We start from the raw sequence: 27,303 nt of genomic DNA, 5'->3' as shown, positions 1-27,303 counted from the left end.
TTTTAAAACATTCTGTTTATCTTTTTTTAGCAACCTTTATTGACGTTGATTTCCCGAGAGCAAGAAGACCATCGAAAACGATGGTCTTATATCGTTTGTTCTGAGTTCTTATCCTTCCGCTGGTACTATTGTGGACATTTCTGACCAATAAAACATGTTATGCACCGCCAAATGCTAACCATACTCTCTTTATACATACACCATTGGTAGACATACATTACTGGTCTGTAAATGTAGTTGAATATTGAGGATGTAGGAACCAACGCGCGGAGGGATTTCGGACAGGTTCGCTAGGAGCAGGAGCGCGAACGGCGGTGAGAAAGCGACTGTTTCCTGTCGGCGGAGCAGGGTAAGCTCTGCTTTGTCATTTAAACATTGAACTAATATCAAAATTAGAATTTAGCTACTTTCGTGCGAGTTTTCTCTGTATTGTGATATTTTTATGAATTACTTAGAGTTGTCCTTTGTGTGACTTGGGCTGGTGTTCTTTGAAGTGCCGCTTAATGTTAACACACGAGCGCTTTCTTTCTTTAGGGAAGCTAGCTGCTCTGCTAACGGTTAGCCTGTTTTCCAGCAGGAATAACAACCCTAACTTCCCTCGCTTGGATTAATCAATAAAGATCTCAGATAAGTAGAGCTGGAAAGGTTTTTATTATGCATTAAAATAGTTTTAAACGCTTTAATTTTGATCGTAGTTCACATCACTAGAGCTCGGCGATGCTAATGATGACGCCATCACCAAGCGCCGTTTAAACGGCGTGTTTTTCTGTTGCTAGATGTCAACATGTTCTCTAGTTTGTGTCTCTTCGCTTAATTGAAACAATCAGGACTGTTTTCAGTTCTGGGCAGAAAAATGACGAGTAAAAGTCTAGAAAAAGAACCAACAGATCTGCTGCACCAGAAGCGGTGCTGTTCTAGATTTATATTCCGCTTCAACCTGGTGGATGGATGGTTTCTGTAAACCTTTAGATAACTTGTTCTGTGACAGTTTCCTCATTAAAACCGTTCCTTAACATTTCTTTATTTGAATCTAAACAAACTACCAAAGGGATCAAACAGATTCTGTTCACTCCTGTTAAGCTGCCAGGCTTGATTAAATGGCTAAAGATCTGTTTTGTCCTTTATTGTAAGCTGGAACACCTACAGCTCCGTTAAAAAACAAACTCAGTAGTTTTCAGGGAAGCATAATGTGGCTGCTGAGTGACCAAACACTGAAACCAACCCAGGTTGATGAACCTTTTCCTTCCCTTGGAGTGGAAAAGGTTTTAACACATCTTCCCTTGGAGTGGGAAGATATGTTGTCCTTGTCAGGACAACATATCTTCACTTTGTGACAGATGCTCACTCATGATGAGATATTTCCCTGCAGTAGATGATCTGAACATTCAGCCTCAACTATCAGATTGTTTCCTCACTGGATGATCTTCCTCCACATGGCAACATGTTCCTGTCGTTTAAGTTGATCCTGTGCAATATTCTGCTGCGTTTATGGATAACGATAGGAGACGTCAGCAGGTCATAGATACATTTTTAGTTCTGTTTCTTTGTCTTCTACAGTTCAGTTGAGATCGGTGCTGCTCGGTCACCTCCAGCCGTCGCCATGGCGTTCGTCCCCACGCCTAGCCCCACCGTGGTGGACCAGACCACGCTCATGAAGAAGTACCTGCAGTTTGTGGCGGCGCTCACAGACGCCAACACGCGTGAGTTCACCGGCCTGACTCTTTCTGTTCAAGCTGAGTTTGAGCTTTACTGATTGGTGGGACATTAAATATGAATATTATTGATTAATCAATGTTTCCTGTAGTATTTCCACCCAGTTTTGCTCTGTGTGTTTGTGGCGCTTTGATGAGGGCGATGAGCTTTAGTCCAGTCGGAGATACGAGTGAGAGTGTGTGTGAGTGTGTGTGAGAGTGACTGGCTCTCCTCGTACCTTCTGACCATCCTGGACGCTGAAAGGAAAACTGATAAGATCTGAGCGCCTCAGCTGAACCCTGGAGGCCATGACACCTCCGTCTCGAAGCGCTCTAACGGCTCTGTTCCTCCTGCAGCCGATGAAACCAAACTGAAGATGATGCAGGAGGTCAGCGAGAACTTTGAGGTCAGTTTGATGGATTACATTCATTTCCTGAGATGATGCGTTCAGGGTCTCTGATGTGGAGGTTTTTTCTGCCCCAGAACGTGACATCGTCGCCTCAGTACTCCACCTTCCTGGAACACATCATCCCTCGCTTCCTGACCTTCCTGCAGGATGGAGAGGTGCAGTTTCTGCAGGAAAAACCCACGCAGGTGAGGCTCCGGCCTTTCTGTACAGCCTTGTCTGTTTGAGTCCAACTGGAAGTAAGAAAGAATAACTGGCTCTCCGTATGAACATCTCACTTTCTTTTCTTTTGTTCAGCAACTGAGAAAGTTGGTTCTGGAAATTATCCACCGGATCCCAACCAATGAGCATCTTCGTCCTCACACCAAGAACATTTTATCGGTCATGTTTCGCTTCCTGGAGGTAAAATGATAAAAATGGAGCAGCTTTCAGTAAACCAGTCATCGTTCTGAAAACCAGCGCTGCAGAAAAACAAGCCTTCATGTTTCCTCTGATTCGTTTTCTCAGATTGAAAGTGAGGAGAACGTCCTGATCTGCCTTCGGATCATTATTGAGCTGCACAAACAGTTCCGGCCTCCCATCTCCCAGGAGGTGAGCATCTCCGGCGGTTAGAGGTAGAAACCACGTTCAGACGTTGAGTCGACTCATGAACCTAATCTGGGTCTCAGCAGACAGAGCTTTGGTAGAAATCACCTATAATCGCAGGTTTCATTCAGCTGCTGCAGACAGTAAGGCACATAAATGATAGAAAACATCTTGTTTCTTCTCAGATCCACCACTTTCTGGACTTTGTGAAGCAGATTTACAAAGATCTTCCAAAAGTTGTTGTGAGTGTAGTCCCTGTATTGTTTTGTCATTGCTCCATCTCTGTTCTGTGTGAATAATATTTGTGTTGCGTTCCTCTAGGCCAGGTACTTTGAGAACCCGCAGGTGATCGCTGAGAACACTGTTCCCTCTCCAGAGATGGTGGGCATGATCACATCTGTTCTGGTTAAGACGGCGCCTGAGAGAGAGGACAGCGAAACACGAACAGTAAGAGACGTCTCCCTGCACTGCCAGGGGTAACCACTGGGTGGCAGTAGAGCGCTGCTACAGGACAGGAAGCAGAGGCCATTATTCTGCACTTGCAGAAGAACGAGAACAGAGCAGAGCTTTAACTGTGACTGATGAACAGCAGCAACAAAAGAAAGGCTGTCACATATTCACCATGTTCATTTATAAATATCACAGCTTGCTAATTAAACACTTAATTCTGAACTACGTATTTAGTTTACAAACTAAAAATGGATCCTAGGACTAAGTATTTAGTTTGGACCTGTGACATTTATAGACATAAGAATAACATGATGAAAATATTACTGTAAAAAATTAAAGCTAATTTATTTTCTCTCGCCAGACTTTTGTTCCCAGTTATTGCTGTTAATGTGTATCTTTAGAAACAGCGCCCCCTGTCTTCCTGCTGTTGAATGGTTCTGGTCGGCGTTTCTTACCGTTTCCTGTCTGTGTCCATCTGCAGCACACCATCATCCCCCGCGGGTCGCTGTCCCTCAAGGTTCTGGCTGAACTGCCTATCATCGTGGTTCTGATGTATCAGGTGAGAGACGCTCTCTGGCCTGGTTCTGGTTCTGGTAGAAGGAACCATTTTCGGTCCAGCTGGCGGTGAACTGAAGCTGTTCCTGTTTCCTCAGCTCTACAAGCTGAACATCCATAACGTGGTGTCAGAGTTCGTTCCCCTCATCATGAACACCATCGTGCTGCAGGTGTCTCCTCAGGCCAGGTGAGAGCTGGGCTAACTGGGTTTACTGGGCTAACTGGGTTTACTGGGTTCTGAGAGCAAAAGCCTTCATCAACCCGTTTTTTTTAGGTTTTATTGGCTCTAGTGGCCTTTACTTGATAGTGAATTGACAGGAAGGAGGGTGATGAAAGAAGGGGAAGACATGGGGCAAAGGTCACCAGGCCGGGAATTGAACCTGCGACAGCCGTGTCGAGGACTAAGGCACCCCACAGCGCCCCTTGGGAAACAGTTTGAGGCGTTTGGATTTGTGGAGCTGCTTCTTTCTCTCTGTCTTGAAATGAGCTCAGCGGCGTCCGTCCTGTCCTCCATTCGGTCTCCTGGTTTTATGATCTGATGCTTTATTTTCTGTGCAGGCATCACAAGTTGTTCAACAAGGAGCTGTATGCAGACTTCATCGCTGCCCAGATCAAGACTCTGTCCTTCTTGGCCTACATCATCCGGATCTACCAGGTGATCACGGCACCTGTTTTTTCTCCCCTCCAGGGTCTTTTGTGGGCTCTAGCGTCCCTTATATGAAAGTAGGCTGACAGAGGGGGGAAGACATGCGGCAAATGTTGCCGGGTCCGGGAGTCGAACTCGCGACGGCTGTGTCGAGGACTCAAGGCCTCCAAACGTGGGTCGGGCTAACCCCTACGCCACCACGGCACGCCCCTATCTCTGTGTTTTATTCATGGGGGGAACAACAGCAACTTCCCATATCAGAGTATCTGTAGCAACATTTGAAGCTTCTAGGAATGATTTCCTCCTGATGGCACTGAGATGAGCTGGTTTACTCAGACTGGCAGCTGAATAAACCAGCAACAACCGGATCCGATTTACCTCCACATGGTGGGATCTGTCCGTTCACATATGACTGCTTAGGAGTCCTCTGATTTATGGCCTAGCTTTTATCTAGGGGCATCAGAATAAAGAGGGTTAAGTACATTTTTCTGATTTTTATTAGTAGAAAGTTATAAAAGCCAGAATTTTCTTTCTGCTCTTGGTCAGATAACTTAGCATCAATCTGACTGATATGCTTTTTTTCTCTGCTGTCCCTGTCCCACCTGCCCCCCCTCCAGGACCTGGTGGGTAAATACTCCCAGCAGCTGGTGAAGGGAATGCTGCAGCTTCTGTCCAACTGTCCCTCTGAAACGGCTCACCTCCGCAAGGAGCTGCTCATCGCCGCCAAGCACATCCTGACCACCGACCTGCGCAGCCGTATGCGCGCGCACACACACACATCTTCAGATACAAACACACACATGACTAGATGACTAAAACATTTAATCTTTAGAGAGACCAGCCAGAGGTATTTCATGTTTTTTCTAAACAAATTATTCTGCACCAGTAAAAGACAAATTAATTTGAAGATTTTTATACATTTTTCTCCGGTTAGAGTAACATTTAAAATGAGTGACTCTCCGATCAGGTTTTTTGCTGCCAATTCCAATCATCCATGAAGCCGATCTCTGCCGATCACCTGGATTGGCTATTAATTTTTCGCTTTAGGTATAAATAACATTATGTTATCTGGCAAAATGATCTGGCAATAAATTCACCTAAGTTAGACATTTCAATACATATCTAAAATCTTTTTTTAAGTTACATGCTGCAGCTTAAAACAGACGTAGAGGTTGAGCGGCGCCGGCGCTCCGTCTGTGAAATATTGCTACCAACAGCAGGAGCAGAACCAGCGTCTCACTCCGCAGCTCCAAGACTTGAATTATTGTTGGGGTTTTTTGTTTAGCTTTCCGACCGAGATGCTAATCCAGGTGAGCGTTGGTAGCTGTGCTGCTCTACCTGCTGTCTGGATCTGGATGTCTTTTGTTCCTGCATTGAGCCTCGATGTGGCCAAACTCCATCAAGTGTTGTTTTACAAATATCACATTAGATTCGTTGCGTTGATGCATTGTGACGAGCTTCACCCCGAGGTCAAACGTCCTCATCCTCTCAGAGCGTCAAAGTTCCTCACTACAGGATTTGATGCTGCGCAGCGAAAAGGAAACAGGAGACCAGCTGCAGGCTGAGAATGAGATACAGGTGATCGGATTTGGTGATCGGCAACAAGAGACGGTGATCGGCGATCACCAATTATACACTATTTCATTGAAATCGGCTGATTATGATCAGTGGCCAATCGATCGGCACACCTCTATTTAAAATATATAAAACTGAACCTATATATATCTTTTTTATTTTGCAGAGTTCATTCCTTGCATGGACAAACTGTTTGATGAGTCCATCCTGATCGGTTCTGGATACACGGCCCGGGAGACGCTCCGGTGAGTCCGGTCCGGTCCAGTTTGCCGATTTAGCTATGAATTGGTTCTACCAGAACTCCTCCAGTTCACCTACTTCACATTCAGGAAAAATCTGCTGTTAATCATCTTTTCCTATCAGTTACTGACCAGTTAATCAATAATATTTTCTCCTTCCGTCTCCATTCTTTTATACAAATGATCAGATATTTGCTGAAGGAATGCTGTCACTGACTTTTAGGAAATAAAATTATTTGTGTATTTCTAATATTGCATAAAACCTTAAAATCTGCAGAGTGTGGTAACTGTTTCTGTCTGTCGTAACAAACGCTAAGTAAAAGTGGTTAGCGGTAGCTTGGCTGCCTGTTGCTATGGTTACATGAGAGGCCTGTGTGTGCAGACCGCTGGCCTACAGCACCCTGGCCGACCTGGTGCACCACGTCCGCCAGAACCTGCCCCTCACCGACCTGTCGCTGGCGGTTCAGCTCTTCGCCAAGAACATCGACGACGAGTCTCTGCCCAGCAACATCCAGACCATGTCCTGCAAGCTGCTGCTGAACCTGGTGGACTGCATCCGCTCCAAGTCGGAGCAGGAGAACGGGAACGGCCGGGACATCCTCATGCGGATGCTGGAGGTTTGAGCCGCGGCGCCCGGGTGTTTCCGCGCCGAGCAGCAGGAAACGTGTCTCACTGCTTTCTCTCAAACAGGTGTTTGTGCTGAAGTTTCACACTATCGCCCGCTACCAGCTCGTCTCCATCTTCAAGAAGTGCAAGCCTCAGTCGGAGATGGGCGTGGTGGACTCGGGGGTGCTGCCGGGGGTGCCGGCCACACCCACGCCGTCCACCACGCCGGCCATCCCGCCGCCCGCCCCGCCCACGCCGGTCGCCGCTGCGGCTCCGCCATCAGCGATGCCCTTCGATCGACCCGGGGAGAAGGAGGACAAGCAGACTTTCCAGGTGTCGGACTGCCGCAGTCTGGTCAAGACCCTGGTGTGCGGAGTCAAGACCATCACCTGGGGAATCACTTCCTGCAAAGCTCCGGGAGGTGAGCTGCTCTTCCAGGATGAGACTAAGCAGCAGCAGCTTCAGAGTTCGGTTAGCAGTCCTGGGATTTGTTGTGAATTTTATGTGAAACTTGTTTCCTTCTGTCTTTCAGAAGCTCAGTTCATCCCCAACAAGCAGCTCCAGCCGAAGGAGACGCAGATCTACATCAAGCTGGTGAAGTATGCCATGCAGGCCTTGGACATCTACCAGGTACCGCCCAGCTGGAGCTGCAGCGATTGGCTGATTCAATCAAAGCCAGAGTGTGTTAAGGCGGTTGGCTCTGCTGCTCAGGTCCAGGTTGCCAACAACCAGCAGACGTACATCCGAGTGGCCAACTGCCAGACGGTTCGCATGAAGGAGGAGAAGGAGGTTCTGGAGCATTTCGCTGGTGTCTTCACCATGATGAACCCACTGACCTTCAAGGAGATCTTCCAGACCACCGTGCCCTACATGGTGGAGAGGATCTCCAAGAACTACGCCCTGCAGGTGCCTCTGAACACGCTTCCTACTTGCTCCTAGCTGCTCTGGGTTTAAATGTTTCCGGGGGTCATTGCTCAGATCTCTGCTCTGATTGGTTCCCAGATCGTGGCCAACTCCTTCCTGGCCAACCTGTCCACGTCGGCCCTCTTTGCCACCATCTTGGTGGAGTATCTCCTGGAGAGGTTGCCGGAGATGGGCTCCAATGTGGAGCTGTCCAACCTCTACCTGAAGCTCTTCAAGCTGGTGTTTGGCTCCGTCTCGCTGTTTGCTGCTGAGAACGAGCAGATGCTGAAGGTACTTCCTGCTGTAGCTCCACAGCAGAACCTAACATCCCTTTCAGCCCTTCTGTGCGTCTGTAACGCTGTTTGTTGTTCTCCTCAGCCTCACCTCCATAAGATAGTGAACAGCTCCATGGAGCTGGCCCAGTCCGCCAAGGAGCCCTACAACTACTTCCTGCTGCTGCGCGCCCTGTTCCGCTCCATCGGTGGCGGCAGCCACGACCTGCTCTACCAGGAGTTTCTCCCTCTGCTCCCCAACCTGCTGCAAGGTGCAACATGGCTGCCTCTCCTCAGGGCCCATTCAGGTTGTTCGTAATGGCCGCTGGTGGAGAAGGTTCACCCAGTGCTTTACTTCCTCCAGGCCTCAACATGCTGCAGAGCGGCCTCCACAAGCAGCACATGAAGGACCTGTTCGTGGAGCTGTGCCTGACGGTTCCAGTCCGCCTCAGCTCCTTGCTGCCCTACCTGCCCATGCTGATGGACCCGCTAGTGTCGGCGCTCAACGGCTCCCAGACTCTGGTCAGCCAGGGCCTCCGCACCCTGGAGCTGTGTGTGGACAACCTGCAACCCGACTTCCTGTACGACCACATCCAGCCGGTCCGGGCCGAGCTCATGCAGGTGATGGTTTGGACCTGCTGAAGTCTCTACAGACTCATCCTGAACTCTGGTAGCCTGGGCTAGCATTAGCTAGGCTAGCATTGGCTGGGCTAGCATTAGCTAGGTTAGCATTGGCTGGGCTAGCTTTGGATGGGCCAACATTAGCTAGGCTAGCATTAGCTTGTTCAGATCATTTGGCTCAAATGTCCCCTGATTGCCAGTAATTGTGGGTTTGTGGCTTCTGCTTTTAGATTGAACTTTCAGCTGTTCTTACTGAACGGATCAGAACCAGAACATCTGTTTTTTTCATGTGATCTTACAATCCTCCAGGTTTGTGTTTCAGTTGCCATGGTGACTAAATGTGATGATTTAACTGATGTTATACAGAGATAGCAGAACTGTTCTGTGCCGTTACACGGGTCAGAACCTATCGACCAATCAGAGAGCTCCCCAGTGTTTTTAGCTGGGAGTCATTTAATCCCCAGAACCAGGCTGTAAATGGGTTCCGGTCGGGTTCTGGGCCCGTCCGTCGTTCTGCCGCGGTCTGAAGCTGTGCCTCTGGCGCCCCGCAGGCCCTGTGGCGCACGCTGCGCAACCCGGCGGAGAACATCTCCCACGTGGCGTATCGCGTTCTGGGGAAGTTCGGCGGCAGCAACAGGAAGATGCTGAAGGAGTCCCAGAGGCTGCACTACGTGGTGACGGAGGTTCAGGGCCCCAGCATTAAGGTGGAGTTCACCGACTGCAAGGCCTCCATCCAGCTCCCCATGGAGAAGGTAGGATGACGATGATGATGACCTCTTGACCTCTTTCTGCCTGTCACATTTAAGCTGAAGAGAAGAATCAGCCATAAAGGAGCTTTATATTCCTCACTATTGTTCTCCACAGAGAGCCATAAGTCTCTGTCACAGGTGTGACTGTGTGTGTGACTGTGTGTGTGACTGTGTGAGTCCTTCAGGTAATTAAATTCTTGTCTTGTTTCTCCTCCTCATCCAGTCAGTAATCATCAATCTGGTGCTGGGCCACCGTGACGGCATTATTTACTCTCTCTAATGACTGCTCTCTTTTTGGACATCAGGAGACACACACACACACACACACACACTCACACCCAGGAAAGCAGTACTGCGTCTCAGAGGGTTCGATGTGAGACATCAACACTTTTCTGATCTGGAGGGAAAATGATGATTTTTATTTGAGCGTTGGAACTTGACTTCATTTCAGCGATTAATTAAATATTGAATCACATTTTAATCATTTTCAATTCAAAACATATTTTCGTTGCTGACATTAGCGTTAGTTGCTGCATGTTTAGCGTCAGATTTACAGGCGTAAAACAGACAAATAGAAAACAACGGGGCCTCTCTCCTTCTCCTCTCTCTTCTCTTCCCTGCTCCTCCCTCTGAGGGTTTACTGTGTCTGCGTGTCTCTGCTGTGTCCAGGCGATAGAGACGGCCCTGGACTGTCTGAAGAGCGCCAACACGGAGCCGTACTACAGGCGGCAGGCCTGGGAGGTCATCAAGTGCTTCCTAGTGGCCATGACCAGCCTGGACGACAACAAACACGCCCTCTACCAACTGCTGTCCCACCCCAAGTCAGTACTCTCTGCTTCCCCAGAGCGCATCGTAGCTTTCAGGCTGAGCTCAAAGGCTGCAGGACTGTAAGTGAAGAAGCAGCAGGAAATGATCCTCTGGGATCCCAGGAATCTGAAGATCACAAGATCTCACTGTGTTCAACTTGCTGCTTTTCAGCACAACCGGTTTAAACTGTGATCGACCAAAGGCAGCCAGAAACAAAAACAGATGTTGTCAACATAATGACAAAGGTGGAAAATGTTTTAATTTCACAGAAATAAATGAGCCTGGCAGCGATGAAACCTGCAGGCAAAATGAGTTTATCTGCCTCAACATTAAAATGACGATTATTTAAAGGAAACTGCACTGATTTTATAGCAACAGTTTGAACATGAAATGTTTCCTGATTGCTTCTCGTTTGGCTCAGGAGCGAAAGTGGGTTGTGAGTTTGAGTCCGTTTCTCCTGCGCTAGCTACACGCTTCAGTGTTAGCCATTTAGAGTTAGCAGAACAGCAGGTTAGCATTAGCTTCTGCTAATTTTTCTTTGTGTGTGGGTTAGCTGAGGATCACACAGCTGCGGTGTGACACCTACTTCCTGACTCGTTCAGTCTCTCTGACCAGACCAGGAGCTAATGATGATGTAAACGCGTTAAAACCACATTAGTAACGGTGGGAATGTGATTATTGAGCATCAGCCGATCCTTGTTAGCTGCTGACTCTGATCACCTTCTCAGCTGCTGCTACTCCCCCTGCAGCATGCTTTGCTGCCCCAATCAGCTGCTTCCAGGTGTTTCCATTCATTGATTCCTGCCTGGCAGCAGAGGGGTTAAAGCCTGGCGCCAGGTGATCATGTGACCTGATGTTTCCTCTGCAGCTTCACTGAGAAGTGGATTCCCAGCGTGATCATCTCCCACCGCTACAAGGCCCAGGACACGCCGGCCCGCCGCACCTTTGAGCAGGCCCTGACCGGAGCCTTCATGTCCGCCGTGATCAAGGACCTGCGGCCCAGCGCGCTGCCCTTCGTCGCCAGCCTCATCCGCCATTACACCATGGTGGCCGTGGCCCAGCAGTGCGGTGAGGCCCAATCAGTTCGATCAGAGACATGGCGACCCGCCTGCTGCTTCGCCATTTTATTCTGTCCTCATTGTTATTTTACTGTCCAGGACCTTTCCTGCTGCCCTGCTACCAGCTGGGCAGTCAGCCCAGCACCGCCATGTTCCACAGTGAGGAGAACGGGTCGAAGGGCATGGACCCTCTGGTTCTGATCGACGCCATCGCCATCTGCATGGCGTACGAGGAGAAGGAGCTGTGTAAGATCGGAGAGGTGGCTCTGGCCGTCATCTTTGACGTGGCCAGCATCATCCTGGGCTCCAAGGAGCGGGTAGGCCTCGCTAACCGTGACCGTCCTGAGGTGGTGTGTGTTGCCATGGTAACCCCCTCGGCTCCGCCCCCAGGCCTGCCAGCTGCCCCTGTTCTCCTACATCGTGGAGCGCCTGTGTGCCTGCTGCTACGAGCAGGCCTGGTACGCCAAGCTGGGCGGCGTCGTGTCCATCAAGTTTCTGATGGAGCGGCTGCCTCTCATCTGGGTTCTGCAGAACCAGCTCACCTTCCTCAAAGCGCTCCTCTTCGTCATGATGGACCTCACTGGAGAGGTGGGATCATAACCAGCTGCCTGTAACTTAGTTACTTTACTGATTACTGGATTTCTCGCACACACTGCCTCGGCCCACCAGGCTGCCAACACTCTTTAACAGAAATGTTTCAAATTTAATCGGGAAAAAAAACCTGCTTCATAAAAATGTAAATAAATTAAAGACTTTCTTAAAACCCATACTGGTTTTGCCCTGAAGTTCAGCTTTGTTTTGACTGTTTGGGCTGGACAGAACCTCCTGCGCTCTACAATACTTATTTCTTTATTTGCAAGTCCAACTTTCACACTTTTTGTTTTATGTATTGTATGATATCCAGTTCGAAGCAGAGGGAGTTTAAAATCCAAAATCACCGCTAAACATTTTACTTCATTTATGTGTTCCACTAAATTATCATTTATAGACATTTTAATAGAATCATCTTTGTTGTTTTATTCCAATATATTAATTTATTGTCTTTAAACCACTTATTTAGAAATCTCTATAGTGTTGTTAAATAATCATTCCCAGAGCAAAAAAATGTATCAAATGTGAACAGGATGAATTCCAACACTTAGACACGGTGGTCCCAGCGCTAAATCCCAGTAAAACCATTCAAGTTTGAGGCTGAAGCAGGAACAGATTCTCTGGCTGAGAAAGCGTCTCCTCATTGATTTGTCCCCAGGTGTCGAACGGAGCGGTCGCCATGGCGAAGACCACTTTGGAGCAGCTGCTGGTTCGCTGCGCCACGCCACTGAAGGACGAGGAGAAGACAGAGGAGCTGCTGGCTGCCCAGGATAAATCCTTCCACATGGTGACCCATGACCTGGTGCGAGAGGTCACTTCCCCCAACTCCACTGTCAGGAAGCAGGCCATGCACTCGCTGCAGGTCCTGGCCCAGGTCACCGGCAAGAGCGTGACGGTCATCATGGAGCCCCACAAGGAGGTAACCCGCCACCACACTGGCACAACAGAGGTTAAAGATCAGGAGGGTCCCGTTAATACCCGGCTGCTCTGCAGGTTCTGCAGGACATGGTTCCTCCCAAGAAGCACCTGCTCCGCCATCAGCCTGCCAACGCCCAGATCGGCCTGATGGAGGGCAACACCTTCTGCACCACGCTGCAGCCGCGTCTCTTCACCATGGACCTCAACGTCATGGAGCACAAGGTCTTCTACACAGAGGTGCTACGCCCCCGTCCACCCAGTCCACCCAGTCCATCCAGCCTGCTGCTCTTTAAACAACCAGTTTAACTCAACACTTCCCAACCTATGTGCAGCTGCTGAACCTGTGTGAGGCAGAGGATGCTGCTCTGATGAAGCTGCCTTGCTACAAGAGCCTTCCCTCCCTGGTTCCTCTGCGGATTGCTGCCCTCAGTGAGTCAGTTTGACCTGGACACACTCCGGCGCGACGCCGACAGACTCCAACGTGACGCCGACAGACTCCAACGTGACGCCGACAGACTCCAACGTGACGCCGACAGACTCCAACGTGACGCCGACAGACTCCAACGTGACGCCGACAGACTCCAACGTGACGCCGACAGACTCCAACGTGACGCTAACGATTTGTGGTCTTTTGAACAGATGCTCTGGCAGCCTGCAACTACCTGCCTCAGTCCAGGGAGAAGATCATCGCTGCTCTGTTTAAAGCTCTGAACTCCACCAACAATGAGCTGCAGGAGGCGGGGGAAGCCTGCATGAGGAAGGTTAGCATGTTGCTGCTTCACTGACACATGATGCTAAACATGGCTAACTCCCCTTTGAGTTGCTTTCTGATCTGAGAGCCAGGAACATGGAGGACACACTGTGGGACTCTAATGCTGCTTTGCACTGAACTGTGTTTAGTGCTTCTTCTCTTTGGTACCTGCCTCTCCAGCTGAAAATAACGTTTAGCTATTACTTAGGCGTTAGTGCAAGTGAGAGTGCAACACAAGTAGCCTTCCAGCCAGACTCCAGTGAATAGTTTAACAGTTTTTAATAGTAATAAGAAAACCTTTATTAGTCCCCTGGGGCCGAAACATGTTTCAGTACAGCTGGTCCAAAAAGCAAAAAACAAACATAAGCCATAGGTAGACGGGTAAAGGAGGCTGCTGCCATGGCAGCGGTCCTTTCAGTAGATCAGAACAAGGACAGACAGGATATTTGACAAAACTGTGAGGAACCTGAATTACCTGGGGAATCGTTTCAGCCGTAGCAGAACTAAATCCTGGTTCCTGATTGGTTCAGAGCGACCGGCTCCTCGATGTTTACTCTGGAAAGGCGATGATGGTGAATCATGGCGCTTGGTAGTCATGGTAACCTGGAAACCAGGAAGCTGTCCTTGTCTTTTATCTTCCAGTAGAAGGTGGAAACAGATTAAATAAAACCAATTTTTATTTCAAATCCAGCTCATTTTTATTTCTACTTTTGTTCTTGATTTGGTTCAGATTTCGAGATAAGAGATAAATCTTTACTGTCATTGTCACAAGAACAACGGAATTTAAAAGGTGCCATCAGTCGGTGCTTATGCTTAAAAACAAAAAATAACTGTCTCACAATTCACACACAATGTAAGAATTAACAAATAACTGGTAAAAAAAGATGTGACAGAGCAGCATGGAGGGCCGTGATCACAGCGTCCTCTGTGGATCTGTTGGCTCTGTAGGCGAACTGGTGGTGGTCAAAGCCAGGAGCGAGAAGTGCTGTGATGTGACCCTGGACCAGTTTTTCAAAACACTTCGTCACCACAGGGGTTAGTGCCACTGGCCGGTAGTCGTTGAGGCAGGAGATGTGAGGTTTCTTGGGTATGGGGACTATGGTGGAAGATTTCAGGCAGGATGGGACTGTAGACAGGGCTAGGGACTGGTTGAAGATCCTGGTGAAGACTCCAGCCAGCTGATCGGCGCAGTCTTCAGGACATGTCCAGGGACGCCATCAGGTCCAGCAACCTTCCTTGGGTTGACAGCCCGCAGTGTGCGCCTCACCTCGTGCTCCTCTACAACGAGGGGTGTGGTGTTGTGGGTTGCTTGGTGTAGTGTGGCTCCCTCTGTTGGCTTCACCTCAAAGCGGGCAAAGAAGAGGTTCAGCTCCTCTGCCAGCGTGGCGTCGCCTTCCGCAGCTGCGAGGTTGGTCCTGTAGTTGGTGAGATGCTGGATTCCCTGCCACACCTGCCTGCTGTTGTTGCTGTCAAGGTAGCCCTCTATCCTCCTCCTGTAGTCAGACTTAGCCATTCTGATGCCGCTCTTCAAGTTAGCTCGGGCTGTACTGTAGACGGTCCTGTCCCCAGACCTGAAGGCGGCATTCCTGGTCTTTAGCAGTCGCTGGACCTCCTGAGTCATCCAAGGCTTCTGGTTTGGGAAGACCCGGATGTGTTTATCCACAGCTACAGTGTCAATACAGTACTTGATGTAGCACAGTACACTGTCTGTAAAAACCTCCAGGTCCTGATGTTCAAAAACATCCCAGTTCATTTGAATTACCTGAAAATTTTTTGCTTTTTTTAAACTGAGTTGGTGCCGATCAGCTTGAGCCGATCATGGCCGTCCGTCAGCACTTTTATGGATCGGTCTGGGCCTGAAACGGGACGGCCGTTTTAATGAAATCCCATTTCCTGTGGACGGGATCCGCCGCCACTTATCTTCATATGAACCTGGCCGGCCATTCCATCACGCCGTCCCCGAACCGTCACTTCCTCCTCATCCATCCTCGCTCCCCGGCCCGCCGCTGCTAATCAGCGTTGCCATGGCGAAATCGATATGAGATGGAGAAAATGGAGGAGGCTGCCATGCATCAGGCCCTCCACCTGCTCAGCATCCAGAACCGCTCAGGAAGCGCATGATCCAAAACCAATTGGTTAGGTCTCTGAGGGTAAAGCTGTGAAAACATCCAGAACCAGAACCAGCCGGCTAACACTTTCTGTCACGTGGGTCAAAACTATTTGTAAACTAAAATGAAGTGATTGAAGTAATCCTGCTTTTATTTTGTAGGAGTGTGAGGTCATTTCCTGTGGATCCAGACGCTAAAAAGCATTTTGTGTCTGCAGTTCCTGGAGGGAGCGACCATCGAGGTGGACCAGATCCACACTCACATGCGCCCCCTGCTGATGATGCTGGGCGACTACCGCAGCCTGACGCTCAACGTGGTGAACCGCCTCACCTCCGTCACGCGCCTCTTCCCCAACTCCTTCAACGACAAGTTCTGCGACCAGATGATGGTGAGAGCAAGAAGTACTCACAGTCCCGAAAGTATTCCCACCCCGCCCGCTGCCATTAACATGGTTCTTCCACCTGAGCCTGGCCTGTCTGACCAACCAGAACCTGCAGCCGGACCGGCGGGCCGAGGTGGTTCTGGTGGTTCTGGATCCAGTCTAAAGGATCAGCTCAGATTAAATCAGCTTTGTGTGGAAATGAAACATTTTGTGTTTGTAACAGAAAAGATGTGAAAACTTTTGTAATGTGCCTTAAAGTTCTGCAGAACCAGATCCAGCTGGATTGGACTGGTCCATCAGCAGCTACTGCCTTGCTCCAGTTTGTCGTTTGCTGCTGGACACACACACACACACACACACACACACCCTGACGTGTGTCCTCTGCTCCTGCAGCAACACCTGCGGAAGTGGATGGAGGTGGTGGTGATAACCCACAAGGGTGGCCAGCGCAGCGATGGCAGCGTAAGTCACCGACTCCGAGACGAAGCCCCGGACACACACACACACACACACACACACACACTGCAACACACGCACACACACTGAAACACGAAGACAGACATTTAAAAGCCTCTGCCATCGCAGTTTCCCTGCAGTGTGAAGTGCAGTGGCTCCCCAGTGTGTGGCGATGTTTGCAGAGGAATCGATGCTGACAATCTGGTCTTCCACAGCCGCTGTTCTGACTTCCTGATTGTCAAGCTCAACAGGCAATGCTCTCGTCCCTCCCAGGAACGGCTCACGCTGCCATGTCGGGCCGATGCAGTCCGACATGTTGGGCATCCTGATTTTAGTTCGGAGCAGACCTGAACACACAGCAGGAACGTCTACTCAGATTATCCCTAGAACCTGCGGATTGTCGGAAGGAAAACCCAGGATAAAGCTCTTCCTGTGTGAGCCTCTGCTCCGTTCGCCGCGCGGTTAGCAGCCCGTCTCCCCTTGGGCCACCTGGACTGCAGGTGTGTCCTCTGCGTCTGCAGGTCATCCTGGCCTGATCTCTTTGTGGAGCCCAGAGACAGTTTTCTGCGAGCTGCCGCAGTCAGCAGCCCTTCAATAAGTGATTAATTAGGCAGGCGGCGGCGGGCCGCCACGCTCGTCCTCATTATCTCCCGACAGATAACCTTGGAAAGGCAGTGAAGGGACAAACTGCAGCCGCTCGTCTCCTCTGCTGGCTCACCTGGCGGGGTTCACAACTCGCCACTAATTACATGCTAATTAGCCTTTAGCCTGCGTCACCCCCAAACTGCCTCCTGTCTGGGCAGCAGGCCGAGGTCACAAGGTCAATTAGCTCAGACTGATGGAGACAGAAACAGGGTGAGAAGAGGGAATCAAGATGGTCTGTGTAGACAACTAGACAGTCGAGGCGAGCTGGACGGGGTCAGAGGCGAGCTGGACGGGGTCAGAGGCGAGCTGGACGGGGTCAGAGGCGAGCTGGACGGGGTCAAGGCGAGCTGGAGGCGGTCAGAGGCGAACTGGAGGCGGTCAGAGGCGAGCTGAGGAGAGAGAGTGAAGTTTAATTAGGATGAAACTCCGGATCGTTTCCTGAAGTTTTGACTGAATTTCAGCTTTTACTTATGGCTCCAAAACATGAACCTTGCTTTGTATTTCCAAAGATGTTAAAGTTTTCCTGTTGTTTGCTTTTATATTAGTAAAGAACTTTATTGAAAGGACAGAGTACAGCTCAAACAGTAACACACACTGACACACTCTGACTCACACACACACACACACACACACACACACGCCCAGCCTTGTTGTTGTGCTCACTGACCGTTGTCTCCATCTCGGTGCAGCCTGCGTTGGAGGGGGTCGAGGTGAGGCTCGTCCCGGCGCTCTGCCGGCTGTCAGTGAGTTTGTTGGTGGTTGACCTTTGACCCCAGTGTCCCGTAGTGGTGGCCGTGACCCGTACCTCTGTCCGTGTGTCTGTGGTGTTGCTAGAAGATGTTCCTGTTCTCCTGAGACTCCAGGTTTCTACCTGCAAAACTATTCACACCCTGTAAACTGTTCTACATGCCGTCACGTTGGCGGCCTTCAGTCATTTCTGAGACGGACCAGCAGAGCGAGACAGGAAGAGCACCGGTTCTACACAGAAACATCTGGGAAGTGTGGCATGCAGATGTTTTCAGAACCACAGAGTCCTCCAGCCAGCTGCTGCCACTACCAGAACAAGCAGCTGCGTTTCTACTTCCTGACAGAAGCTTGGAGATGGCATTGCCTTCAGTTTCCTGACTTCCTGCTTCTCCACGCTCATGTTGTAGAACAAACCGTCATCAGGAAACTTCTGGAGACTTGAAGAGAGGAGAGCCGGTTTCCTTTCGGGGTGTCAGCTTTGGGGGTTGATAGCAGCCCAGAGCGGCGCTCATGTTTTTGTGATGAGAGAAGGTTGAGGGTTTGAATACTTCTGCAGTTGCTGCTCATGGTTCCATCAGACTGTCTGTAGAAGCCAGAGTTCATCAGCTGCTTCTTCTTCTTCTCCTCCTCCTCCTGGTGTTTGGTCCTCCCGGCGTCTGTAGGAGATGAAGATCTGCTCGGCCATCATCAACCTCTTCCACCTGATCCCGGCGGCACCGCAGACTCTGGTCAAGCCTCTGCTGGAGGTGGTGATGAAGACGGAGCGGGCCATGCTGATCGAGGTGGGACCACCGACCTCTGACCTCACTCTGACATCACTCTGACATCACTCTGACATCACTCTGACCACCTCCTCTTCCTCAGGCCGGCAGTCCCTTCAGAGAGCCTCTCATCAAGTTCCTGACCCGCCATCCGTCCCAGACAGTGGAGCTGTTCATGATGGAGGCAACGCTCAACGACCCGCAGTGGAGTCGCATGTTCATGGTACCGGACCGACCCAGTGTTCTGTGTTCTGCTGGTTCTGGTTCCGGACCGACCCAGTGTTCTGTGCTCTACAGAGTTTCCTGAAGCACCGGGACGCCAAGCCACTCAGAGACGTTTTGGCCTCCAATCCCAACCGCTTTGTCCCCCTGCTGGTTCCGGCCGGTACCGCGGCCACGGTCCGACCCGGTTCTCCCTCCACCGTCACAGTCAGACTGGACCTGCAGTTCCAGGCCATTAAGGTGCATCAGGAGTATTAATGGGACTCGTGTGATTTAACTAGACCTGGGGGACACAGATCAGAAACTAAGTAGCTGCTTTATTTCTTACCAGATCAGATTTTAATCTGTTTTTCTTGCTTGATTTTCTAAAAACAAAATTACAAATGAAGGAAAATAATTTAAAAATGGTTTTAATGTCAGTCATCCCTCCATGACGGAGAATCACAGCTATGATGGGAATCATAGCTGATTAAAAACGTCTTAAAATTGAGAGAAAAAGTTACGACTTTATTCTTGTAAAATTACGACTTGTCCTGACTCTAATCCTGATGTGGCTGTGGGTTTCCTGCTTGTAACTTTTCAGATCATCAGCATCATCGTGAAGAACGATGAAGGCTGGCTGGCCGGCCAGCACTCCCTGGTCAGCCAGCTGCGCCGCGTCTGGGTCAGCGAGGCCTTCCAGGAAAGACACCGCAAAGACAACATGGCCGCCACCAACTGGAAGGAGCCAAAGCTGCTGGCGTACTGCCTGCTGAGCTACTGCAAGTAGGTCGGCCGGGCCGGGCCGGGTTCTGGAGCGCCAGACAGCTGGGATGGAAACGCCGCAGCGCCTTAATAAGCTGTACTGCTGTTCTGACCGGTCCGGTTCTCTGCAGGAGGAACTACTCTGAGATCGAGCTGCTATTCCAGCTGGTGCGGGCGTTCACGGGCCGCTTCCTGTGCAACATGACGTTCCTGAAGGAGTACATGGAGGAGGAGATTCCCCGGAACTACTCCATCTCCCAGAAACGTGCGCTGTTCTTCCGCTTCGTGGAGTTTAACGACCCGCACTTTAACGACGAGCTCAAAGCCAAGGTAGTAGCGCCGCCTCCAGATGCAGCACAAAGCAGGCTGCAGCAGCAGCAAAAAACATGATTCAGCAACAGAACACAGCACAAAACATCATTCAGTGACAGAACGCAACACAAAACATGCTGCAGCAGCAGAAGGCATCTCCTCATGGCGCCTCAACCCTGCAGCATTACACTTTGACTGCAGCAAGCCCCCTGTTGGTCCCCAGGTGCTGCAGCACATCCTGAACCCGGCCTTCCTGCACAGCTTTGAGAAGGGGGAGGGCGAGCAGCTGCTGGGGCCCCCCAATCCTGAGGGCGACAACCCGGAGAGCATCACCAGCGTCTTCATCACCAAGGTAACCACTGGTTTGCTTCTCTGCATCAGACCAGTAAAAGCAGCAGAAAAGATTCAGCTGATCCTTCCCTCGTTAAAGTACTGCTGAGTTTATTCAGCAACACAGTTTGACCCGGTTTGACCCCGGTGTGTTGCTCTGTTTCCAGGTTCTGGACCCAGAGAAGCAGGCGGACCTGCTGGACTCGCTGCGGATCTGCCTGCTGCAGTTCTCCACTCTGCTGGTGGAGCACGCCCCCCACCACATCCACGACAACAACAAGTCCCGCAACAGCAAGCTGCGGCGCCTCATGACCTTCGCCTGGCCCTGCCTGCTGCCCAAGGCCTGCGTCGACCCGGCCTGCAAGTACAGCGGCCACCTGCTGCTGGCTCACATCATCGCCAAGTTCGCCATCCACAAGAAGATCGTCCTGCAGGTCAGTGCCAGCCCAGCACAGCCCGGCCCGGCCAAGCCGACACCGGCCCGATCCTCACCGACCCGTCTGCCTCCAGGTGTTCCACAGCCTGCTGAAGGCCCACACCATGGAGGCGCGCGCCATCGTCCGCCAGGCCATGGCCATCCTGACGCCCGCCGTGCCGGCCCGCATGGAGGACGGCCACCAGATGCTGACCCACTGGACCCGCAAGATCATCGTGGAGGAGGGCCACACCGTGCCACAGCTGGTCCACATTCTGCACCTCATAGTGCAGCACTTCAGGGTGAGCAGGACCAGTAGGACCAGTATAGTGTCCCTGCTGCAGGAGCTGAGGCTGGGGAAACTCAGTCTCTGTGTTTCTGGTTAAACTGAAGGAAAAACTTCATTCAAATGTTTAATGGAGTTCTAGTTCTGTAGAACTCGAGACCGGTTTTGGTCTCAGACCACTTTTTGATGGTCTCCATCTTGTCTCCATCTTGTCTCGGGCGTTGAGGACTCGGGATTTTATTTCAAGATCACAACTGTAAAATTATCACTAAATTGCCAGCATATTGTCCAGTTTATATCTTAGCATGTTTGTTTTCACTGGATGTAAAACATACAGATTAAAATCCAAGCAATAACGTGACTTACTAATTACATGTTTCCGCCGTCAGCCATCGCCTCCCCTTTAACTCGCAGGCGGCGCTGAGACATGCACAGTGGTTTCCTCTGAGCGGCAGAAGTCTGTCTAATCGTCAGCAATAGAAATCCGCTACATAAATCATCAGACATGACGACATGTAAATTCAGCAGCGCTGCGCTTTCAGACGGTGGAACTACGTCTAACTTTTATCGTCACTTAGAAAAGAAGCTCAAAGAAAGGTAAGCTCTGTGAGGTGATGCTAGCAAAGCTAGCTGTAGACCAAGAGAGAGAGAGACAGTCGCCTTCTTGCTCCTTGGTCAGTGTCCATAGTTGAGTGTTTTCTGTTTTTACTGTGTTTAATGCAGCAGACAGTGGTGGTTTCTGACATGGGCAACTGCCCAGGGCATTATCTTGTTAGGGGTGGCAGGAGACCTCTGCATCATGGCTCAGAGATGGAAGCAAAGCAGAACAAAGTGTTTGGATTGGTAATGACATTGGTTACATTTATTTCAGCTCTAAGTATTTAATATTGGCTGTTTTTATGGAAATGTGAATCTTTCAGATCAATTTAAGAAGCAGTTTTGATCATATTTCACAGTTTATTATATCATGTAGCGCGGAGCGCTGGTCTGTGGTTAGATGGTCTGGACTACAACACTATGGAGTTCAGCGTCTGTCACTAATTTAAAAATGGAAATCAGCAACATTTTCATCAAATTCTCTTTTTTTCTGCTAAGTTATTGAATAAATATGGTCAGATCTGAATGTCAGAGATGAGTTCATCTCAGAGTTTCTCTCATTTGTGGAGCTTCTTTAGAAATCAGGACTGTGGACGCTAACATTAGCATTAGCTACTCCATGTTAGCATTCAGATGCTATTTTAGGTTAGCATAACTTCACTGCTAGGCTAACTGCTGTTAGCACAACTTGAACACAATAATAGTCTCTTCCATCATCCAGCAGACTGGATCTACTGGATCTACTGGTCCTGGAGGAACTGCATGCCAGTAACTGCCACTGAACCGGCCCAAATGAACTGGACCGTTTCTGTTGAGCAGGATGCTCCCGTATTCAGACAGGATGAGGCCAGAACCTCGGTACTGTTCTGACCCAATCACTGGAACGAACACAGTCTCTCTGCTCCCATCACCCGCCGACCCACCATGAGGACTGGACGCTCTTCCTTCAGCTCCTCTTCCTCTCTGACAGGCGTCTCTCTGGGCCAGATGACTGATCTAATGTAATCACATCAGCATAATTGCACTGATGAGGAGATAATGACACACAGATGACAGGGTGTGTGTGTGTGTCTGATAAAGTCATAGAGAGATGCCGTCCCTGTTTGTGGATGTGATGGACAGAGCTGCAGAGTTCTGCTCCATCACCTGTAATTACCCTCAGAGCGAGAAGCTGTAATGTCCTCTGACACCCAGATGGACGCCTCGTCTCCTCTGGGTCTCCGTGTTCGGTCCGGTTGCCTCGTCATCGCAGGCTGTTTCCCTCCTGATGGTCCGGTCGACCCGGTTCTACTGGAACCAGAACTTCATCATCTGCTCCACCTCCAGCTGCTGTGGTTCTGACCCAAACCAACCTGTTCCCCTCCTGGCCTGTGGGGGCGCTGCACCAAGAACCACTGAAGGAAACGACACAAAAACCTCTGAAGACGCTGAGAGCAACTTCCTTCTTCACCAGATGGAAACAAGATGGAGGCGTCAGATTTTAGTGTTGGAGGATTTCTCTTTAGTCTTTGGCTAAAGACCAGGAGCCATTTCTGCTGCTAGCGCTAGGCTAGCACGTTAGCTTTGGTTTTATTTACCCAGAATGCCCTGCGCTGCAGTCCACTTATAGCTTTTGGAGCGATCTCCAGAGTCCAGTTCTCGTCTCCAAATCTTCTCTGCCATTTTGGACTTCTATATTTAAACTAGAACCAGAAAATATTTTGAATTCTTAGCTTTAAATGAAATCCTGCCTGATGCAGAGCCCAGCAGCAGCAGCCTTCCTCCCAGTGGGCCCTCAGCATCACAGAGGCGTTCTGCCATGGCCGTACTCACCCTCTGTCTGTGCTGCTGCAGGTGTACTACCCAGTGCGCCACCACCTGGTGCAGCACATGATCAGTGCCATGCAGCGGCTGGGCTTCACGCCCAGCGTCACCATAGAGCAGAGGAAGCTGGCTGTGGACCTGGCTGAGGTCGTCATCAAGTGGGAGCTGCAGAGGATCAAAGACCAGCAGGTGAATATTTACATCCACATCTTCTGACCTGCAGGCGATGCCACCGAGGCGCTAACTGGGTGAAAATATTCAAAATTTCTGCAGAACGAAGAGAAAACTGATTAGGGTTTGATTCGCCGTCATCCTGCCGTCTGCTGCTTCATCGGTTTCCTGATTACAACTTTGATCAAACAAACACAAATAATAATAATCATAAAATAAAACCAGACAAAGCATCAGATATGCCCTGTTGACCTCTGACCCTTCGCTGACCCGTCCCGCTCTCCTTGTTCCGGCAGCCGGAGTCCGAGTCCGAAGCCACGGCCGGTGAGGGAACCAGTGGCGGCGCTGTGAAGAGAGGCTTGTCTCTGGAACCGGCCGGCACCGGGCAGGACGTCAAGCGGTTCCGGACCGCAGCCGGCGCCGCGTCCACGGTCCGTTTAGTTTCTTTGTCCAGCCGTCTTTGTGTTTTATCGGTTCTAGAAGCAGTTTCGATCCCCTGGATCTGCTCTGACTAGATCATGTGTCAAACTCATGGCCTGGGGGCCAAATCTGGCCCGCCGTAGCTTTTTATGTGGCCCTCTACACTCCAAATTAAATCTCTAAGTCTCTCTAGTTTTTCACAAATCCACAAAATTCACAGAAAATCAACAGATCCCACAATTTTTCAGATTTTACTGAACTTTTTTCTCAAAATTGGCCAAAAACATTGGCTTGAAGTGACTGCTGCCTCAGCCTTATTTGATGTCAAACTATATTCTGTGAACGATACGGCGATTAAGAAAAAGTCACATTGAACATCATGCAAAAGTTCTTTCAAATATTTCTATATTTGCATCACAAAAATCTATGATTTTAATTGCAAAAAACACAAAAACAATCATAAAATCCTGGATGGACTGGTCAGTGTGAAAAGATGCTCAGTATTATTTATATTAACTGCTGAAACAGCTGCTTATTGATATTTAACGGTTTATCAACACATTCTGGCTCTATAAGAACATTCAGATTTTTGATATGGCCCAAAATGAAAATGAGTTTGACATCCCTGGCCTAGAGGATCCAGTGGGTCTCCATGTTGTGCATCTTGTGAGCCGTGTGTGTGTGTGTGTGTGTGGGTGTGGGTGTGTGTGTGTGTGTGTGTGTGTGTGTGTTCAGGTGTTTGGCCGCAGCCAGTCCATGCCAGGAACAGAGACCATGCTCAGCAAACCCGTGGAGAAGCAACACACCGACACTGTGGTCAACTTCCTCATCAGGATCGCCTGCCAGGTGAGAACCGGACCAGAACCGTCGCAGCATTTCTGGTCATCATTTCCATGTTGCCTGTAGTTTGGTTTGTTATGAATTTGTCGATTGGTTATCCGCTTCATCCTCTCTGCTCTGTACGTTACGAGCTCATTACTTTCCCTCTGAAGCATCATGTTTGTCGTGGCTTGTTCCTGAGATAACAATAATAATTATAACAATAATAATAGTAATACCCCCTCCAGGTGAATGACTCCACCAACGTGGCCGGGTCTCCAGGTGAGCTGCTGTCCCGCCGCTGCGTTAATCTAATGAAGACCGCCCTGAGGCCAGACATGTGGCCCCGCGCCGAGCTCAAGCTGCAGTGGTTCGACAAGCTGCTGATGACCGTGGTAAGATGGCCACCGCCATCACACTGGTGGTCTGTCTGACTTTTGGTCTGTCTGAGTGGTGGTCTGTCTGGTGGCCTGTCTGTCTGGTGGCCTGTCTGTCTGGTGGTCTGTCCTGCTGCATCCAGCTTTGCTCCTGGGAATGAGAACGGAAGAATTATTTTCCGTGATAAGATCAAAATGATCCCACACGCGAGAAAACCTCCTCTTCCTCTGTTGATCCATGACGGTTTTCAAATATGAGCCAAAAACCAACAGCAAAGAACACAAAGTATCTCCATCCAACAAAACCCACAAACGTGTCAACAGTTTCTCCCTCATCCATACAATTTGGCTCAGTCACATCCAAATGACAGGAACTGTATCGGTCTCGTGGTTTTCCTTACAGTGATACGCGCGCCGACACCGGGTTTCGGCTTGTTTGCTCGGCGCATGTGCCGAGGTTTCGGTGTTGTCTGGCCCATCACTAATTTATTGAATTTAACAAGTGAAACCGTTCAGACCAGCTTCTGGTCTTAAAGAGCCAATCAGCAGTGAGGAGAACTAATAGCAGCCAATCAGCAGCCAGGAGGCGGGTCCTGTGAGCTTCAGTCTTTTCTCCTCTGATTCACAAAGTGAGTAATAATGACAGCTAACGGGTCAGAACCCATCCTCCTCTCTCTGTCTTGTTCTGTTTGCTGATCGGAGCGGATCGGTTTCATCCAGGATTTTCCTCTCTGCTTCTTTCGATGATTGCAGTTTGGAAAGAATTAGTCTATTGATTTTTGATTTATCAGCGCGTTTTCTGCCGTGTCTGATTGGCTGCTTCTAACAGCAGGTCAACACAACATTCTCCAAGTTTATTTTACTCTGGAAGAATTTATTAAATCATAAAATAATTAAATCTAGTTTTGAAAATTTAATCCAAATGTTTAATTGGGGTTCATATAATTCTATATTAAACAAATTATTTCAGTTTTTATTTCAGTTTTAATAAATTGATTCATTTAAACAATTAAATATGGATTATTTATTGCAATTTGGTGCTTTTCACTCAATATGATGTATGTCCTCCTCCTGTCTCTCCTTCTGTCTCTCTTCCTGTCTCTCTTCCTGTCTCTCCTCCTGTCTCTCTTCCTGTCTCTCTTCCTGTCTCTCCTCCTGTCTCTCCTTCTGTCTCTCCTTCTGTCTCTCTTCCTGTCTCTCCTCCTGTCTCTCTTCCTGTCTCTCCTCCTGTCTCTCTTCCTGTCTCTCCTTCTGCCTGTCTTCGTGTCCCTCAGGAACAACCGGCTCAGGCGAACATCTCTAACATCTGCACGGGTCTGGAGATCCTGTGCTTCCTGCTGACTGTGCTGCAGTCGTCAGCCATCTTGGCCCACTTCAAGCCTCTGCAGCGGGGCATCGCCGCATGCATGACCTGCGGCAACACCAAGATCCTGCGGGCCGTCCACTCCCTGCTGTCCCGCCTCATGAGCATCTTCCCCACTGAGCCCAGTGAGTTCCTCTTCCTGGGCCACGTTTCTCTGACCATTTCCCTGGCTGGACATATGAAAATAAAATCAGATTCAGGAGCAGCGAAGCTGTAGAGTTTCTGGATTGATGAGGACCTCCAGGAAAACGCAACTAGCCAACATTTCCTGTCTTAAGAAGAGATTACTTTTTATCTGATCATTTTTCCCTAATTAAAAATACAAAGTCTTCATCTGACATCTGCAGAATCTGATGTGTTTGTTTTCACTTCCTGTTTCCCTCCTGTCTTCTTCCTGTTTCCCTCCTGTCTCCTTCCTGTTTCCCTCCTGTCTCCTTCCTGTCTCTTTCAGGCACGTCCAGCGTTGCCTCTAAGTACGAGGAGTTGGAGTCTCTCTACGCCGCTGTGGGAAAAGTTATCTATGAAGGGTTGACCAACTACGAGAAGGCAACCAGCAACACCAACCCCACCCAGCTGTTTGGTAGCTGTCTGTCCTCCTCTTCATCATCCTCCTCTTTATCCTCCTGCTCTTCATCATCCCCCTCCTCCTCCTCCTCCTCCTCCCAGGAACTCTGATGATCTTGAAGTCGGCCTGCAGCTACAACGCCAGCTACATCGACCGCCTCATCTCCGTCTTCATGCGATCGCTGCAGAAGATGGTGCGGGAACACCTGAGCCCCCAGCAGGCCAACCCAGGGGTCACTGAGGCCAGCACAGGTACATCAGGGTTCAGAGGTCAGCCCCGGGGTCACTGAGGCCAGCACAGGTACATCAGGGTTCAGAGGTCAGCCCGGGGGTCACCGAGGCCAGCACAGGTACATC

At 49.8% G+C, this 27,303-nt stretch overlaps 1 protein-coding gene across 3 annotated transcripts in view; it reads left to right on the top strand.

Annotated features, from left to right (window-relative positions):
• The first annotated feature begins 256 nt into the window (after positions 1 to 256).
• Positions 257 to 27,303, top strand: part of trrap (transformation/transcription domain-associated protein) — a 52,083-nt gene continuing 25,036 nt past the window's right edge. The window contains exons 1-47 of one of the 3 annotated variants that reach the window (XM_028029614.1): positions 257 to 349; positions 1,558 to 1,700; positions 2,049 to 2,098; positions 2,176 to 2,286; positions 2,396 to 2,500; positions 2,606 to 2,689; positions 2,869 to 2,925; positions 3,005 to 3,130; positions 3,615 to 3,692; positions 3,787 to 3,875; positions 4,247 to 4,343; positions 4,952 to 5,090; positions 6,076 to 6,154; positions 6,531 to 6,765; positions 6,839 to 7,175; positions 7,287 to 7,384; positions 7,466 to 7,660; positions 7,757 to 7,948; positions 8,036 to 8,201; positions 8,294 to 8,550; positions 9,102 to 9,302; positions 9,969 to 10,120; positions 10,975 to 11,174; positions 11,264 to 11,481; positions 11,555 to 11,752; positions 12,414 to 12,674; positions 12,749 to 12,910; positions 13,006 to 13,102; positions 13,313 to 13,434; positions 15,750 to 15,920; positions 16,308 to 16,376; positions 17,705 to 17,725; positions 18,425 to 18,544; positions 18,627 to 18,746; positions 18,821 to 18,985; positions 19,329 to 19,510; positions 19,621 to 19,819; positions 20,025 to 20,153; positions 20,299 to 20,565; positions 20,642 to 20,848; positions 23,263 to 23,421; positions 23,700 to 23,834; positions 24,559 to 24,669; positions 24,891 to 25,037; positions 26,294 to 26,507; positions 26,834 to 26,962; positions 27,049 to 27,198. In XM_028029614.1, coding sequence (XP_027885415.1) covers positions 1,601 to 1,700; positions 2,049 to 2,098; positions 2,176 to 2,286; positions 2,396 to 2,500; positions 2,606 to 2,689; positions 2,869 to 2,925; positions 3,005 to 3,130; positions 3,615 to 3,692; positions 3,787 to 3,875; positions 4,247 to 4,343; positions 4,952 to 5,090; positions 6,076 to 6,154; positions 6,531 to 6,765; positions 6,839 to 7,175; positions 7,287 to 7,384; positions 7,466 to 7,660; positions 7,757 to 7,948; positions 8,036 to 8,201; positions 8,294 to 8,550; positions 9,102 to 9,302; positions 9,969 to 10,120; positions 10,975 to 11,174; positions 11,264 to 11,481; positions 11,555 to 11,752; positions 12,414 to 12,674; positions 12,749 to 12,910; positions 13,006 to 13,102; positions 13,313 to 13,434; positions 15,750 to 15,920; positions 16,308 to 16,376; positions 17,705 to 17,725; positions 18,425 to 18,544; positions 18,627 to 18,746; positions 18,821 to 18,985; positions 19,329 to 19,510; positions 19,621 to 19,819; positions 20,025 to 20,153; positions 20,299 to 20,565; positions 20,642 to 20,848; positions 23,263 to 23,421; positions 23,700 to 23,834; positions 24,559 to 24,669; positions 24,891 to 25,037; positions 26,294 to 26,507; positions 26,834 to 26,962; positions 27,049 to 27,198 — 6,901 coding nt within the window. In that variant the 5' untranslated portion in view covers positions 257 to 349; positions 1,558 to 1,600. Of the gene's footprint in view, positions 350 to 1,557; positions 1,701 to 2,048; positions 2,099 to 2,175; positions 2,287 to 2,395; positions 2,501 to 2,605; positions 2,690 to 2,868; positions 2,926 to 3,004; positions 3,131 to 3,614; positions 3,693 to 3,786; positions 3,876 to 4,246; positions 4,344 to 4,951; positions 5,091 to 5,185; positions 5,913 to 6,075; positions 6,155 to 6,530; positions 6,766 to 6,838; positions 7,176 to 7,286; positions 7,385 to 7,465; positions 7,661 to 7,756; positions 7,949 to 8,035; positions 8,202 to 8,293; positions 8,551 to 9,101; positions 9,303 to 9,968; positions 10,121 to 10,974; positions 11,175 to 11,263; positions 11,482 to 11,554; positions 11,753 to 12,413; positions 12,675 to 12,748; positions 12,911 to 13,005; positions 13,103 to 13,312; positions 13,435 to 15,749; positions 15,921 to 16,307; positions 16,377 to 17,704; positions 17,726 to 18,424; positions 18,545 to 18,626; positions 18,747 to 18,820; positions 18,986 to 19,328; positions 19,511 to 19,620; positions 19,820 to 20,024; positions 20,154 to 20,298; positions 20,566 to 20,641; positions 20,849 to 23,262; positions 23,422 to 23,699; positions 23,835 to 24,558; positions 24,670 to 24,890; positions 25,038 to 26,293; positions 26,508 to 26,833; positions 26,963 to 27,048; positions 27,199 to 27,303 lie in introns of those variants that run through there. The other 2 variants (XM_028029623.1, XM_028029633.1) reach the window with 2 other exon arrangements.

The sequence above is a fragment of the Xiphophorus couchianus genome, chromosome 2 (assembly GCF_001444195.1).
Source record: "Xiphophorus couchianus chromosome 2, X_couchianus-1.0, whole genome shotgun sequence".
Lineage (NCBI taxonomy): Eukaryota > Metazoa > Chordata > Actinopteri > Cyprinodontiformes > Poeciliidae > Xiphophorus > Xiphophorus couchianus.
The sequence above is the reverse complement of the archived record's forward strand: the minus strand, read 5'-3'. Positions and strand labels throughout refer to the sequence as shown.